We start from the raw sequence: 18,733 nt of genomic DNA, 5'->3' as shown, positions 1-18,733 counted from the left end.
AGAGACCCCAAAAGCCCATAGAGACCCTCAGAACCCCATAGGAAAGCCCAAGCCCTATAGGAACCCCAAAACCCCATAGGGAAGACATAGAGACCCCATAGGGACCCAAAAATCCCATAGGGAACCCATACAGACCCCATAGGAACACTTCAGCCCTATAGGAAACCCAAAACCCCATAGGGAACCCCCTCGCCCCATAGAGACCCCATAGGGACCCCAAAACCCCATAGAGACCTCCAGAATCCCATAGGGAACCCCTTGTCCCCATAGAGACCCCAAAAACCCCATAGACACCCCTTCACCTCATAGAGACCCCATAGAGACCCCTCAGCCCTATAGGACCCCAAACCCCATAGGGATCCCAGAAAACCCCATAGAGAACCACCCGGACCCCATAGGGACTCAGAGCCCCATAGGGACCCCAAAATCCCCATAGGGATCCAAAAAACCCCATAGCAACCCCAAAATCCCCATCTGGACCTCCAGACCCCATAGTGACCCCAAAAACCCCATAGGGAACCCCAGACCCCATAGGGGCCCCCAAAAACCCCATAGGGAACCTCAGAAGCCCCATAGGGATCTCAAAATCCCCATTGGGACCCTCAGACCCCATAGGGACCCCAAAAACCCCATAGGGACCCCAGACCCCATAGAGAACCCCAAAAACCCCATAGCGACCCCAAAAACCCCATAGCGACCCCAAAATCCCTATAGAGGACATCCCAAACCCCACAAAGCCCCATAGGGACACCAAAATCCCACAGGGACCCCAAAACCCCATAAGGATCCCAAAAACCCCAAAGAGAAGCCCCCAAATCCCACAGAGCCCCATAAGGACTCCAAAAACCCCATAGGGAAGCCCCAAATCCCATAGAGAACCCCAAAACCCCCAGAGCCCCATAGTGACCCCTCAAACCCCATAGGGACCCCATAAGGGCACCCCAAACCCCATAGAGCCCCATAAGGAACCCCAAACCCCATAGGGGAACCCCAAACCCCATAGGGACCCTAAAACCCCACAGTGACCCCATAGAGCCAAATAGGGACCCCAAATCCCACCCAGGGACCCCAAAAACCCCATAGGGATCCTAAAACCCCAGAGTGACCCCATAGAGCCAAATAGGGACCCGAAATCCCACCCAAGGACCCCAAAAACCCCATTGGGACCCCAAAGTCCCTATAGAGGACATCCCAAACCCCACAAAGCCCCATAGGGACACCAAAATCCCATAGGGACCCCAAAACCCTCCCAGGGAACCTCAGACCCCATAGGGACCCCAAAAACCCCATAGGGAACCCCAGGACCCCACAGGGACCCTAAGACCACCCATAGGGACCCCCAAACCCCATAGAGAACCCCAGGACCCCATTGGGACCCTCAGACCCCATAAGGACCCCAAAACCCCTCCAGGGACCCCAAGGACACCCTAGGGACCCTAAAACCCCATAGGGACCTTCAGACCCCATGGAGACCCCAAAAACCCCATAGGGCTCCCAAAAACCCCATTGAAAACCCCAGGACCCCATTGGGACCCTCAGACCCCATAGAGACCCCAAAACTCTCCCAGGAACCCCAAAACCTCCCCAGGGACCTCAAAAACCCCATAGGGATCCCAAAAACCCCATAGGACCCTCAGACCCCTTAGGGATCCCAAAATCTCCATAGTGATGCCCCAAATCCCATAGGGACCCCAAAAACCCCATAGGGATCCTGTGACCCCATAGGGATTCCAAAATCCCCATAGTGACCCTCAGACCCCATATGGACCCCAAAAACCCCATAGGGATCCCCTGACCCCATAGGGACCCGAAAAACCCCATAGGGATCCCAAAATCCCCATAGGGACCCTCAGACCCCATATGGACCACAAAAACCCCATAGAGACCCCAAAACCCGATAGGGATCCCAAAAACCCCATAGGGACCCTCAGACCCCATAGGGATCCCCAGAAACCCCATAGGGACCCCAAAAACCCCACAGGGACCCCAAAAACCCCATAAAGAACCTCAGACCCCATAGGGATCCCCAGAAACCCCATAGGGACCCCAAAAACCCCATAGGGACCCTCAGACCCCATATGGACCCCAAAAACCCCACAGGGATCTCAAAAACCACATTGAAACCCCAAAAACCCCATAGGGATCCCAAAAACCCCATAGTGACCCAAAAACCCCATAGGGACCCCAAAACCCCATAAGGATCCCAAAAACCCCATAGTGAACCTCAGACCCCATAGAGACCCCAAAAACCCCATAAGGATCCCAAAAACCCCATAGCGACCCTCAGACCCCATAGCGACCCCAAAACCCCATAGGGACCCCAAAACCCGATAGGGATCCCAAAACCCCATAGGGATCCCAAAAACCCCACAAGGATCTCAAAAACCCCATTGAAAACCTAAAAACCCCATAGGGATCCCAAAAACCCCATAGGGACCCTCAGACCCCATAGGGACCCCAAAAACCCCACAACGACCCCAAAACCCCATAGGGACCCCAAAAACCCCATAGGGACCCCAAAAACCCCACTGAAACCCCAAAAACCCCATAGTGAACCTCAGACCCCATAGGGACCCCAAAAGCCCACAGGGATCCCAAATACCCCATAGGGAACCTCAGACCCCATAGGGACCCCAAAAACCCCACAGGGATCCCAAAACCCCATAGGGACCTTCAGAACCCATAGTGACCCCAAAACCCTCATAGGGACCCCATGACCCCATAGGGACCCCAAAAACCCATAGAGAACCCCAAAACCCCATCGGGATCCCAAAAACCCCATATGGACCCCCTGATCCCATAGGGACCCCAAAACCCCACAGCGTCCCCAAAAACCCCATAGGGACCCTCAGACCCCACACGGACCCCAAAAACCCCACAGGGATCCCAAAAACCCCATAGGGACCCTCAGAACCCATAGGGACCCCAAAAACCCCATAAGGACCCCAAAAACCCCATAGTGAACCTCAAACCCCATAGAGACCCCAAAAACCCCATAAGGATCCCAAAAACTCCATAGGGACCCTCAGACCCCATAGCGACCCCAAAAACCCCACAGGGACCCCAAAACCCCATAGGGACCCTCAGACCCCATAGGGACCCCAAAAACCCCACAGGGATCTCAAAAACCACATTGAAACCCCAAAAACCCCATAGGGATCCCAAAAACCCCATAGTGAACCTCAGACCCCATAGGGACTCCAAAAACCCCATAGGGATCCCAAAACCCCATAAGGATCCCAAAAACCACATAGGGAACCCGTGACCCCATAGGGACCCCAAAAACCCCATAGGGACCCTGAGACCCCATAGCGACCCCAAAACCCCACAGCGACCCAAAAACCCCACAGGGACCCCAAAAACCCCATAGGGACCCTCAGACCCCACAGGGACCCCAAAACCCCATAGGGACCCCAAAAAAACCCCACAAAGCCGCCATGTTGGTGCCACCGCTTTATTGAGCCTTTATTGGGGGGGGGGGGGGAGTGACCTCAAGTGACCCCGCGGGGTGACCCCGGGTGACCCCGGGTGACCTCAGGTGACCCCTAGGCGTGACCTCAAGTGACCCCAGGTTGACATAGGGTGACCTCAAGTGACCCCAGGGTGAGCCATGAAGGCAGTCATGTGACCCCAAGGCGTGACCTCAGGTGACCCCACGTGTGACCTCAGGCGACCCCAGGGTGAGAAAGAACGACCTCAGGTGACCCCAGGTGACATAGGGTGACCTCAGGTGACCCCAGGTGACGTAGGATGACCCCAGGGTGACCTCAGGTGACCCCAGGGTGAGAAAGAATGACCTCAGGTGACCCCAGGTGACATAGGGTGACCCTGGGTGACCTCAGGTGACAAAAGGTGACCTCAGGTGACCCCAGGGTGACTTGATAAGGGGGACATGACCCCAAGGGGTGACCTCAGGTGACCCCGTCTGACCCTGAATGACCCCGGGTGACCCCGTCTGACCCCGGGTGACCCCAAGTGACCCTGGATGACCTCGGGTGACCTCAGGTAACCCCGAGAGACCCCATATGGTGTTGGATGACCCCATCAGAACCCAGTAATGCAATGAGGTCACAAGGACTCAGGGTGACCTCAGGTGACCCCGTCTGACCCCGGGTGACCCCAAGTGACTCAAGGTGACCCCAGATGACCTCAGGTGACCCCGAGTGACCCCATATGGTGTTGGATGACCCCGTGTGACCCAAAAATGGGGATGAGGTCACAAGGCATCAGGATGACCTCGGGTGACCCCATCTGACCCCCAGACGACCCCGGGTGACCCTGGATGACCTCGGGTGACCTCAGGTGACCCCGAGTGACCCCATATGGCCTTGGATGACCCCATCAGAACCCAGTAATGCAATGAGGTCACAAGGACTCAGGGTGACCTCAGGTGACCCCATCTGACCCCGGGTGACCCCAAGTGACCCTGGATGACCTCAGGTGACCCCGAGTGACCCCATATGGTGTTGGATGACCCCGTGTGACCCAAAAATGGGGTTGAGGTCACAAGGCATCAGGATGACCTCGGGTGACCCCATCTGACCCCCAGACGACCCCGGGTGACCCCAGGTGACCCATCGGGGCTCAGCGGTGTGAGCGCAGGTCGGGGCTCAGGGGGTCGTGCTGAATGGTTTGGTGCAGCATCAGAGCCAGCAGCCCGGCCCGGTTCGTCATGGCCGCCCTGACGTTGCGTTCCTGCTCAAACAGCTCGTCCAGCTTGTACCACTGCAAGGGAGGGGGCAAAGGGCAGCGCTCAGACCCCACAGCGACCCCAAAAACCCCATAGGGACCCTCAGACCCCATAGCGACCCCAAAAACCCCATAGGGACCCTCAGACCCCATAGCAATCCCAAAAACCTCATAGGGACCCCAAAAACCCCTTGAGAAGCCTCAGACGCCATAGCGACCCCAAAAACCCCGTAAGGACCCTCAGACCCCATAGCGACCCCAAAAACCCCATAGGGACCCCAAAAATCCCATAGGGACCCTCAGACCCCATAGCGACCCCAAAAACCCCATAGGGACCCCAAAACCACCACAGGAACTCTCAGACCCCATAGCGACCCCAAAAACCCCACAGGGACCCTCAGGCCCCATACCGACCCCAAAAGACCCATAGAGATGCCCATAACCCCATAGCGACCCCAAAAGCCGCATAGGGACCCTCAGACCCCATAGCGACCCCAAAAACCCCATAGGGACCCCAAAACCACCATGGAAACCCTCAGACCCCATAGCGACCCCAAAAACCCCATAGGGACCCTCAGACCCCATAGCGACCCCAAAAACCTCTTGAGAAGCCTCAGACCCCATAGTGACCCCAAAAGCCGCATAGGGAACCTCAGACCCCATAGCGACCCCAAACACCCCATAGAAACCCTCAGACCCCATAGTGACCCCAAAAACCCCATAGGGACCCCAAAAACCCCATAGGTACCCTCAGACCCCATAGGGACCCCAAAAACCCCTTAAGAAGCCTCAGACCCCATAGCGACCCCAAAAACCCCGTAAGGACCCTCAGACCCCATAGGGACCCCAAAAACCCCTTAAGAAGCCTCAGACCCCATAGCGACCCCAAAAACCCCGTAAGAACCCTCAGACCCCATAGCGACCCCAAAAACCCCTTAAGAAGCCTCAGACTCCATAGCGACCCCAAAAACCACATAGGGACCCAAAACCCCCATAGGAACTCTCAGACCCCATAGCAACCCCAAAAGCCCCATAGGGACCCTCAGACCCCATAGCGACCCCAAATACCCCGTAAGGACCCTCAGACCCAATAGCGACCCCAAAAGACCCATAGGGACCCTCAGACCCCATAGCGACCCCAAAAGACCCCATAGGGATGCCCAAAAACCCCATAGCGACCCCAAAAAGCCTATAGGGACCCCAAAACCCCATAGGGGCCCCAAAAACACCAATGGGACCCTCAGACCCCATAGCGACCCCAAAAACCCCGTAAGGACCCTCAGACCCCATAGCGACCCCAAAAACCCCATAAAGACCCTCAGACCCCATAGCGATCCCAAAAACCCCTTAAGAAGCCTCAGACCCCATAGCGATCCCAAAAACCCCTTAAGAAGCCTCAGACCCCATAGCGACCCCAAAAGCCCCATAAGGACCCTCAGACCCCATAGCGACCCCAAAAACCACATAGGGACCCTCAGACCCCATAGCGACCCCAAAAGACCCATAGGGAGCCTCAGACCCCATAGCGACCCCAAAAACCGCATAGGGACCCAAAACCCCCATAGGAACTCTCAGACCCCATAGCGACCCCAAAAACCCCATAGGGACCCTCAGACCCCACAGCGACCCCAAAAACCTCTTGAGAAGCCTCAGACCCCATAGTGACCCCAAAAGCCGCATAGGGAACCTCAGACCCCATAGCGACCCCAAACACCCCATAGAAACCCTCAGACCCCATAGTGACCCCAAAAACCCCATAGGGACCCCAAAAACCCCATAGGTACCCTCAGACCCCATAGCGACCCCAAAAACCCCATAAGGACCCTCAGACCCCATAGCGACCCCAAAAGACCCCATAGGGATGCCCAAAAACCCCATAGCGACCCCAAAAACCCTATAGGGACCCCAAAACCCCATAGGGGCCCCAAAAACACCAATGGGACCCTCAGACCCCATAGCGACCCCAAAAACCCCGTAAGGACCCTCAGACCCCATCGCGACCCCAAAAACCACATAGGGACCCAAAACCCCCATAGGAACTCTCAGATCCCATAGCGACCCCAAAAACCCCATAGGGACCCTCAGACCCCATAGCGACCCCAAAAGACCCATAGGGATGCCCAAAAACCCCATAGCGACCCCAAAATCCCACAGAGAAGCTCAAAATCTCATACGGACCTCAAAACCCCATTGGGACCCTCAGACCCCATAGTGACCCCAAAAACCCCATAGGAACTCTCAGACCGCATAGCGACCCCAAGAACCCCATAGCGACCCCAAAAACCCCTTGAGAAGCCTCAGACCCCATAGCGACCCCAAAAACCCCGTAAGGACCCTCAGATCCCATACCGACCCCAAAAACCTCATAAGGATCCTCAGACCCCATCGCGACCCCAAAAGACCCATAGGGATGCCCATAACCCCATAGCGACCCCAAAAGCCGCATAGGAAGCCTCAGACCCCATAGCGACCCCAAAAACCCTGTAAGGACCCTCAGACCCCATAGTGACCCCAAAAACCCTGTAAGGACCCTCAGACCCCATAGCAACCCCAAAACCCCATAGGGACCCTCAGACCCCATAGCGACCCCAAAAGACCCATAGGAAGCCTCAGACCCCATAGCGACCCCAAAAACCCCATAGGGACCCTCAGACCCCATAGCGACCCCAAAAACCCCGTAAGGACCCTCAGACCCCATAGCGACCCCAAAAACCCCATAGAGACCCTCAGACCCCATAGCGACCCCAAAAACACCTTGAGAAGCCTCAGACCCCACAGCGACCCCAAAAACCCCATAGGGACCCTCAGACCCCATGGTGAACCCAAAAACCCCATAGGAAGCCTCAGACCCCATAGCGACCCCAAAAGACCCATAGGGAGCCTCAGACCCCATAGGGACCCCAAAAACCCCATAGGAACCCTCAGACCCCATAGCAACCCCAAAAACCCCATAAGGACCCTCAGACCCCATAGCGACCCCAAAAACCCCATAGGGACCCTCAGATCCCATAGCGACCCCAAAAGCCCCATAGGGACCCTCAGACCCCATAGCGACCCCAAAAACCCCATAAAGACCCTCAGACCCCATAGCGACCCCAAAAACCCCATAGGGACCCTCAGACCCCATAGCGATCCCAAAAACCCCTTAAGAAGCCTCAGACCCCATAGCGACCCCAAAAACCGCATAGGGACCCAAAACCCCCATAGGAACTCTCAGACCCCATAGCGACCCCAAAAACCCCATAGGGACCCTCAGACCTCATAGCAACCCCAAAAACCCCTTAAGAAGCCTCAGACCCCATAGCGACCCCAAAAGCCCCATAAGGAACCTCAGACCCCATAGTGACCCCAAAAACCCCATAGCGACCCCAAAAACCCCGTAAGGACCCTCAGACACCATAGCGACCCCAAAAACCCCATAAAGACCCTCAGACACCATAGCGACCCCAAAAACCCCATAAAGACCCTCAGACCCCATAGCGACCCCAAAGACCCCTTGAGAAGCCTCAGACCCCATAGCGACCCCAAAAACCCCATAGGGACCCTCAGACACCATAGCGACCCCAAAAACACCACAGACCCCCATAAGCCCCCACAGACCACCATAGGACCCCCATAGACCCCATAAGACCCCCATGAGCCCCCACAAACCCCCCATAGACCCGCATAAGACCCCCACAGGACCCCATAGACCCCCATAAGCCCCCCCTAAGACCCCCATAGACCCCCATAAGACCCCATAGACCCCCATAAGCCCCCATAAAACCCCACAGACCCCCCATAAGACCCCCATTGACCCCCCTAAGACCCCACAGCCCCCCCCTAGGACCCCATAAGACCCCATAAGCCCCCATAGACCCCCATAAGCCCCCCCTAAGACCCCCATAGACCCCCATAAGACCTCCATAAGACCCCCATAAGCCCCCACAGACCCCCCTAAGACCCCCATTGACCCCCTATAGACCCCCATAAGCCCCCGTAAGACCCCCATAGACCCCCCTAAGACCCCACAGCCCCCCCCTAGGACCCCATAAGACCCCATAAGCCCCCATAGACCCCCATAAGACCCCATAAGACCCACATAGACCCCCCTAAGACCCCACAGCCCCCCCCTAGGACCCCATAAGACCCCTTAAGCCCCCATAGACCCCCATAAACCCCCACAAACCCCCCATTAGACCCCATAGACCCCCAGAAACCCCCCATAAACTCCCATAGACCCACAAAAGCCACCACAGAACCCCCGTAAGACCCCCATAAGACCCCATAGAACCCCATAAACCCCCACAGACCCCCCATAAACCCCCATAGACCCCCATAAGACCCCCATAAGCCCCCACAACCCCCCCTAAGCCCCCCATAGACCCCCAATAAGCCCCCCATAGACCCCCATAAGCCCCCATAAAACCCCCACAGACCCCCATAAGACCCCACAAACCCCCCACAGACCCCCATAAGACCCCCATAAGCCCCCATAGACCCCCCTAAGACCCCACAGCCCCCCCCTAGGACCCCATAAGACACCATAAGCCCCCATAGAACCCCCATAGACCCCCCATAAGCCCCCATAGAACCCCCATAGACCCCCATAAGACCCCATAGACCCCCCATAAGACCCCATAGACCCCATAAGCCCCCATAAAACCCCCATAAGACCCCCCATAGGACCCCCCATAGACCCCCATAAACCCCCATAGACCCCCATAAGACCCCCATAGACCCCCATAGACCCCCATAAGACCCCCAAAGACCCCCCTAAGACCCCACAGCCCCCCCCTAGCACCCCATAGACCACCATAAGACCCCACAGACCCCCATAGACCCCCATAAGCCCCCACAGAACCCCCTAAGACCCCCATAAGCCCCCATAGACCCCGCTAAGACCCCACAGACCCCCCATAGAACCCCATAAGCCCCCCCTAAGACCCCCATAGACCCCCACAAGACCCCACAGACCCCCTCAGAACCCCCATAGAACCCCCATAAGACCCCCATAAGACCCCAGAGACCCCCATAAGACCCCCATAGACCCCCCTAAGACCCCACAGACCCCCATAGATCCCCATAAGCCCCCCCTAAGACCCCCCATAGACCCCCATAAGGCCCCACAGACCCCCCTAGGACCCCATAAAACCCCCATAAGCCCCCCCTAGGACCCCCCCCACCCCCTTTGCCCACCACCCTGACTCCACAGACCCCAATAAGCCCCCATAAAATCCCCACAGACCCCCATAAGACCCCCATAAGCCCCCACAACCCCCCCTAGGACCCCATAAGCCCCCATAGACCCCCATAAGACCCCACAGACCCCCCATAAGACCCCCATAAGCCCCCATAGACCCCCATAAGACCCCACAGACCCTCCTAAGACCCCCATAGACCCCCCATAAGACCCCCATAAGCCCCCACAGACCCCCATAAGCCCCCACAGACCCCCCTAAGACCCCCATTGACCCCCCATAGACCCCCATAAGCCCCCATAGACCCCCCTAAGACCCCACAGACCCCCATAAGCCCCCATAGACCCCCCTAAGACCCCACAGCCCCCCCCCAGGACCCCATAAGACCCCATAAGCCCCCATAGACCCCCCTAAGACCCCACAGACCCCCCATAGACCCCCATAAGCCCCCATAAGACCCCCATAGACACCCATAAGACCCCCATAGACCCCCCTAAGACCCCACAGACCCCCCACAGACCCCCATTGACCCCCCATAAAACCCCCTAAGACCCCCATAGACCCCCATAAGCCCCCATAGACCCCCCTAAGACCCCACAGCCCCCCCCTAGGACCCCATAAGACACCATAAGCCCCCATAGAACCCCCATAGACCCCCATAAGCCCCCATAGAACCCCCATAGACCCCCATAAGCCCCCATAGACCCCCCATAAGACCCCATAGACCCCATAAGCCCCCATAAAACCCCCATAAGACCCCCCATAGGACCCCCCATAGACCCCCATAAACCCCCATAGACCCCCATAAGACCCCCATAGACCCCCATAGACCCCCATAAGACCCCCAAAGACCCCCCTAAGACCCCACAGCCCCCCCCTAGCACCCCATAGACCACCATAAGACCCCACAGACCCCCATAGACCCCCCTAAGACCCCACAGACCCCCCACAGACCCCCATTGACCCCCCATAAAACCCCCTAAGACCCCCATAGACCCCCATAAGCCCACATAAAACCCCCACAGACCCCCATAAGCCCCCACAAACCCCCCACAGACCCCCATAAGACCCCCATAAGCCCCCATAGACCCCCCTAAGACCCCACAGACCCCCCATAGACCCCCATAAGCCCCCATAAGACCCCCCTAGGACCCCCATAGACCCCCCCATAGACCCCCCTAAAACCCCACAGCCCCCCCCTAGGACCCCATAGACCCCCATAAGACCCCATAGACCCCCCTAAGACCCCATAAGACCCCCATAGACCCCCCTAAGACCCCCATAGACCCCCATAAGCCCCCACAAACCCCCCATAGACCCCCACAAGACCCCCATAGACCCCCGTAAGACCCCATAAGACCCCCATAGACCCCCATAAGCCCCCCCTAAGACCCCCATACGCCCCCATAAGACCCCCATAAGACCCGATAGACCCCCATAGAAACCACATAGACCCCCATAGACCCCCATAAGACCCCATAGACCCCCATAAGACCCCATAAAACCCCCATAGACCCCCATAAGACCCCATAGACCCCCATAAGACCCCCATAAGATCCCATAGACCCCCATAGAACCCACATAGACCCCCCATAGACCCCCCATAAGACCCCCATAAGACCCCATAGACCCCCATAAGACCCCACAGACCCCCCATAAGACCCCCATAAGCCCCCACAGACCCCCCATAGACCCCCATAAGCCCCCATAGACCCCCATAAGCCCCCATAAGACCCGATAGACCCCCATAGAAACCACATAGACCCCCATAGACCCCCATAAGACCCCATATGACCCCCATAGACCCCCCTAAGACCCCAGAGACCCCCCATAGACCCCCCATAAGCCCCCCCTAAGACCCCCATAGACCCCCATAAGACCCCATAGACCCCCATAAGCCCCCATCAAACCCCCACAGACCCCCCATAAACCCCCATAAACCCCCATAAGCCCCCCCATAAGCCCCCCCCCACCCCCTTTGCTCACCACCCTGACTCCACAGACCCCAATAAGCCCCCATAAAATCCCCACAGACCCCCATAAGCCCCCACAACCCCCCCTAGGACCCCATAGACCCCCATAAGACCCCATAAGACCCCCATAAGACCCCACAGACCCCCCATAAGACCCCCACAAACCCCCCATAGACCCCCATAAGCCCCCATAAGACCCCCATAGACCCCCATAAGCCCCCATAAAACCCCCATAAGATCCCACAGCCCCCCCCTAGGACCCCATAAAACCCCCCATAAGACCCCCACAGACCCCCATAAGCCCCCACAAACCCCCCATAGACCCCCATAGACCCCCCTAAGACCCCACAGACCCCCCATAGACCCCCATAAGCCCCCATAAGACCCCCATAAGCCCCCACAAACCCCCCATAGACCCCCATAAGACCCCATAGACCCCCCTAAGACCCCACAGACCCCCCATAGACCCCCATAAGACCCCCCTAAGACCCCCATAGACCCCCATAAGACCCCATAGACCCCCATAAGCCCCCATAAAACCCCCATAGACCCCCCATTGACCCCCCATAGACCCCCATAGACCCCCATAGACCCCCATAAGACCCCACAGACCCCAATAAGCCCCCATAAAATCCCCACAGACCCCCATAAGACCCCCATAAGCCCCCACAAACCCCCCATAGACCCCCATAAGACCCCCATAAGACCCCATAGACCCCCATAAGACCCCATAAGACCCCCATAGACCCCACTAAGACCCCACAGACCCCCCATAGACCCCCATAAGCCCCCACAGACCCCCTCAGAACCCCCATAAGACCCCCCATAAGCCCCACAGACCCCCATAGACCCCCATAAGCCCCCATAGACCCCCCTAAGACCCCACAGACCCCCCATAGACCCCCATAAACCCCCATAGACCCCCATAAGCCCCCACAACCCCCCCTAGGACCCCATAAGACCCCATAAGACCCCATAGACCCCCACAAACCTCCCATAGACCCCCCTAAGACCCCCATAGACCCCCATAAGACCCCATTGACCCCCATAAACCCCCATAGACCCCCATAAAACCCCCATAAGCCCCCCCATAAGCCCCCCCCCACCCCCTTTGCTCACCACCCTGACTCCACAGACCCCAATAAGCCCCCATAAAATCCCCACAGACCCCCATAAGCCCCCACAACCCCCCCTAGGACCCCATAGACCCCCATAAGACCCCATAAGACCCCCATAAGACCCCACAGACCCCCCATAAGACCCCCACAAACCCCCCATAGACCCCCATAAGCCCCCATAAGACCCCCATAGACCCCCATAAGCCCCCATAAAACCCCCATAAGATCCCACAGCCCCCCCCTAGGACCCCATAAAACCCCCCATAAGACCCCCACAGACCCCCATAAGCCCCCACAAACCCCCCATAGACCCCCATAGACCCCCCTAAGACCCCACAGACCCCCCATAGACCCCCATAAGCCCCCATAAGACCCCCATAAGCCCCCACAAACCCCCCATAGACCCCCATAAGACCCCATAGACCCCCCTAAGACCCCACAGACCCCCCATAGACCCCCATAAGACCCCCCTAAGACCCCCATAGACCCCCATAAGACCCCATAGACCCCCATAAGCCCCCATAAAACCCCCATAGACCCCCCATTGACCCCCCATAGACCCCCATAGACCCCCATAGACCCCCATAAGACCCCACAGACCCCAATAAGCCCCCATAAAATCCCCACAGACCCCCATAAGACCCCCATAAGCCCCCACAAACCCCCCATAGACCCCCATAAGCCCCCATAAGACCCCCATAGACCCCCATAAGCCCCCATAAAACCCCCATAAGATCCCACAGCCCCCCCCAGGACCCCATAAAACCCCCCATAAGACCCCCACAGACCCCCATAAGCCCCCACAAACCCCCCATAGACCCCCATAGACCCCCCTAAGACCCCACAGACCCCCATAAGCCCCCATAAGACCCCCCTAAGACCCCACAGACCCCCCATAGACCCCCATAAGACCCCACAGCCCCCCCCTAGGACCCCATAAAACCCCCCATAAGCCCCCATAAAACCCCCATAAACCCCCATAAAACCCCCATAAGCCCCCCCATAAGACCCCCCCCACCCCCTTTGCTCACCACCCTGACTCGCTCCCGGCCCACCTCGGCCCTGCGCAGCTTCTCCCAGCAGTAATGGCGGTTGAGACCCCCATAGACCCCCATAAAACCCCCACGGAACCCCCATAAGACCCCCCTAAGACCCCCATAGACCCCCCATAAGCCTCCATAAGATCCCCATAAGACCCCCTTTAAGACCCCCATAAGACCCCACAGACCCCCATAGAACCCACATAGACCCCCATAAGCCCCCACAGAACCCCCTAAGACCCCTATAGACCCCCCATAGACCCCCATAAGACCCCCATAAGACCCCCACAGGCCCCCAAAAGCCCCCATAGACCCCCATAAGACCCCACAGCCCCCCCCTAGGACCCCATAGACCCCCATAAACCCCCACAGAACCCCCATAAGACCCCACAGACCCCCCATAGATCCCCATAAGCCCCCCCTAAGACCCCCATAGACCCCCATAAGACCCCATAGACCCCCACAAACCCCCCATAGACCCCCATAAGACCCCCATAGACCCCCCTAAGACCCCACAGACCCCCCATAGACCCCCATAAGCCACCCCTAAGACCCCCATAAACCACCATAGACCCCCATAAGACCCCACAGACCCCCCATAAGACCCCCATAAGACCCCATAGACCCCCACAAACCCCCCATAGACCCCCATAGACCCCCCTAAGACCCCACAGACCCCCCATAGATCCCCATAAGCCCCCCCTAAGACCCCCATAGAACCCCATAAGACCCCATAGACCCCCATAAACCCCCACAGACCCCCCTAAGACCCCCATAGACCCCCATAAGCCCCCCATAAGACCCCATAGACCCCCATAGAAACCACATAGACCCCCATAAGACCCCACAGAACCCCATAAGACCCCCATTAGCCCCCATAAGACCCCCCTAGGACCCCCATAGACCCCCCTAAGACCCCAGAGACCCCCCATAAGACCCCCATAAGCCCCCACAGACCCCCCATAGACCCCCATAAGCCCCCATAGACCCCCATAAGCCCCCATAAGACCCGATAGACCCCCATAGAAACCACATAGACCCCCATAGACCCCCATAAGACCCCATATGACCCCCATAGACCCCCCTAAGACCCCAGAGACCCCCCATAGATCCCCATAAGCCCCCCCTAAGACCCCCATAGACCCCCATAAGACCCCATAGACCCCCATAAACCCCCATAAGCCCCCACAGAACCCCCGTAAGACCCCCATAAGCCCCCACAACCCCCCCTAAGACCCCCATAGACCCCCAATAAGCCCCCCATAGACCCCCATAAGACCCCATAGAACCCCCATAGACCCCCATAAGCCCCCACAGACCCCCATAAGCCCCCATAAGACCCCCATAGACCCCCCTAAGACCCCACAGCCCCCCGCTAGGACCCCATAAGACACCATAAGCCCCCATCAAACCCCCACAGACCCCCCTTAAGACCCCATAGAACCCCCATAAGCCCCCATAAGACACCATAGACCCCCATAAACCCCCATAAAACCCCCATAAGCCCCCCCATAAGACCCCCCCCACCCCCTTTGCTCACCACCCTGACTCCACAGACCCCAATAAGCCCCCATAAAATCCCCACAGACCCCCATAAGCCCCCACAACCCCCCCTAGGACCCCATAGACCCCCATAAGACCCCATAAGACCCCCATAAGACCCCACAGACCCCCCATAAGACCCCCACAAACCCCCCATAGACCCCCATAAGCCCCCATAAGACCCCCATAGACCCCCATAAGCCCCCATAAAACCCCCATAAGATCCCACAGCCCCCCCCTAGGACCCCATAAAACCCCCCATAAGACCCCCACAGACCCCCATAAGCCCCCACAAACCCCCCATAGACCCCCATAGACCCCCCTAAGACCCCACAGACCCCCCATAGACCCCCATAAGCCCCCATAAGACCCCCCTAAGACCCCACAGACCCCCCATAGACCCCCATAAGACCCCCATAGACCCCCCTAAGACCCCACAGACCCCCCATGGATCCCCATAAGCCCCCCCTAAGACCCCCATAGAACCCCATAAGACCCCATAGACCCCCATAAACCCCCACAGACCCCCCTAAGACCCCCATAGACCCCCATAAGCCCCCCATAAGACCCCATAGACCCCCATAGAAACCACATAGACCCCCATAAGACCCCACAGAACCCCCTAAGACCCCCATAAGCCCCCACAGACCCCCATAAGACCCCCATTAGCCCCCATAAGACCCCCATAGACCCCCATAAGCCCCCAAAAGCCCCCATAGAACCCCCATAGACCCCCATAAGCCCCCACAGACCCCCCATAGACCCCCATAAGACCCCACAGAACCCCCTAAGACCCCCATAAGCCCCCATAAAACCCCCATAGACCCCCATAAGCCCCCACAGACCCCCCATAGACCCCCATAAGCCCCCACAGACCCCCATAAGACCCCCATTAGCCCCCATAAGACCCCATAGACCCCCATAAGCCCCCACAGACCCCCATAGACCCCCATAAGCCCCCATAGACCCCCCTAAGACCCCACAGACCCCCCATAGACCCCCATAAGCCCCTCCTAAGACCCCCATAGACCCCCATAGACCCCCATAAGACCCCACAGACCCCCCATAGACCCCCATAAGCCCCTCCTAAGACCCCCATAGACCCCCATAGACCCCCATAAGACCCCACAGACCCCCCATAGACCCCCATAAGCCCCTCCTAAGACCCCCATAAGACCCCCATAGACCCCCCTAAGACCCCAGAGACCCCCCATAGACCCCCATAGACCCCCATAAGACCCCACAGCCCCCCCCTAGGACCCCATAAAACCCCCCATAAGCCCCCATAGACCCCCATAAACCCCCATAAAACCCCCATAAGCCCCCCCTAGGCCCCCCCCCACCCCCTTTGCTCACCACCCTGACTCGCTCCAGGTCCACCTCGGCCCTGCGCAGCTTCTCCCAGCAGTAATGGCGGTTGCAGCGCCGTTTGGGGACCCGGCAGAAGTCACCCGTCAGCTCGAAGACGTCCCGAACCAGCGGGCAGCCGCACACCTCGTCTGCGGGGACCTGGGGGGGGCAGGGGGGGGCACCCCATGGGGTTATATGGGTGTCCCATAACGTTATATGGGGTTATATGGGCACCCAGTGGGGTTATATGGGCACCCCATGGGGTTATATGGGTGCCCCATGGCATCCTATGGGGTTATATGGGCGCCCTATGGGGTTATATGGGCACCCCAGGGCACCCTATGGGGTTATATGGGCGCCCCATGGGGTTATATGGGCACCCTATGGGGTTATATGGGCGCCACATGGGGTTATATGGGTGTCCCATGGAACCCTATGGGGTTATATGGGCACCCAGTGGGGTTATATGGGCGCCCCGTAGGGTTATATGGGTGTCCAGTGGGGTTATATGGGCACCCAGTGGGGTTATATGGGGTTATATGGGAACCCCATGGGGTTATATGGGCGTCCGATGGGGTTATATGGGTGCCCCATGGCACCCTATGGGGTTATATGGGTGTCCCATGGGGTTATATGGGCACCCAGTGGGGTTATATGGGGTTATATGGGCACCCTATGGGGTTATATGGGCACCCAGTGGGGTTATATGGGTGTCCCATGGCACCCTATGGGGTTATATGGGCACCCAGTGGGGTTATATGGGCGTCCAGTGGGATTCTATGGGTGTCCCATGGCACCCTATGGGGTTATATGGGCACCCCATGGGGTTATATGGGCACCCTATGGGGTTATATGGGCGTCCAGTGGGATTCTATGGGTGTCCCATGGCACCCTATGGGGTTATATGGGCACCCAGTCGGGTTATATGGGGTTATATGGGCACCCTATGGGGTTATATGGGCGCCCTATGGGGTTATATGGGTGTCCCATGGGGTTATATGGGTGTCCCATGGCACCCTATGGAGTTATGTGGGCACCCTACGGGGTTATATGGGCACCCCATGGCACCCAGTGGGGTTATATGAGCGCCCCATGGGGTTATATGGGGTTATATGGGCACCCCATGGCACCCTATGGGGTTATATGGGTGTCCAGTGGGGTTATATGGGCACCCAGTGGGGTTATATGGGGTTATATGGGCACCCTATGGGGTTGTATGGGCGCCCTATGGGGTTATATGGGCACCCCATGGCACCCTATGGGGTTATATGGGCGCCCCGTGGGGTTATATGGGTGCCCCATGGGGTTATATGGGCACCCTATGGGGTTATATGGACACCCTATGGGGTTATATGGGCGCCCCATGGGGTTATATGGGCGTCCAGTGGGGTTCTATGGGTGTCCCATGGCACCCTATGGGGTTATATGGGTGTCCCATGGCACCCTATGGGGTTATATGGGTGTCCAGTCGGGTTCTATGGGTGTCCCTTGGCACCCTAAGGGGTTATATGGGCGCCCCATGGGGTTATATGGGTGTCCCATGGCACCCAGTGGGGTTATATGGGCGCCCTATGGGGTTATATGGGTGTCCCATGGCACCCTATGGGGTTATATGGGCACCCTATGGCACCCTATGGGGTTATATGGGCACCCAGTGGGGTTATATGGGCACCCCATAGGGTTATATGGGTGTCCAGTGGGGTTATATGGGCACCCCATGGCACCCTATGGGGTTATATGGGCGCCCTATGGGGTTATATGGGCGTCCCATGGCACCCTATGGGGTTATATGGGCGCCCTATGGGGTTATATGGGCGTCCCATGGCACCCTATGGGGTTAT

General features: G+C 58.0%; 1 protein-coding gene across 5 annotated transcripts in view; it reads right to left on the bottom strand.

The window, feature by feature from the left end:
• Positions 1-3,476: 3,476 nt before the first annotated feature.
• The window catches only part of LOC149914660 (CXXC-type zinc finger protein 1-like), a 67,461-nt gene continuing 52,204 nt past the window's right edge, over positions 3,477-18,733 (bottom strand). For 3 of the 5 annotated variants that reach the window (XM_090126724.1, XM_090126722.1, XM_090126725.1), the window contains exons 14-15: positions 16,899-17,051; positions 3,477-4,725 (exon numbers count right to left, since the gene is read on the bottom strand). In XM_090126724.1, coding sequence (XP_089982850.1) covers positions 4,585-4,725; positions 16,899-17,051 — 294 coding nt within the window. In that variant the 3' untranslated portion in view covers positions 3,477-4,584. The remainder of the gene's footprint in view (positions 4,726-16,898; positions 17,052-18,733) is intronic. The other 2 variants (XM_090126723.1, XM_090126726.1) reach the window with 2 other exon arrangements.

The sequence above is a fragment of the Phasianus colchicus genome, chromosome 29, assembly GCF_987193195.1.
Source record: "Phasianus colchicus chromosome 29, bPhaCol1.hap1.1, whole genome shotgun sequence".
Lineage (NCBI taxonomy): Eukaryota > Metazoa > Chordata > Aves > Galliformes > Phasianidae > Phasianus > Phasianus colchicus.
Note: the sequence above shows the minus strand (reverse complement) of the source record. Positions and strands in the feature narration are given on the sequence as shown.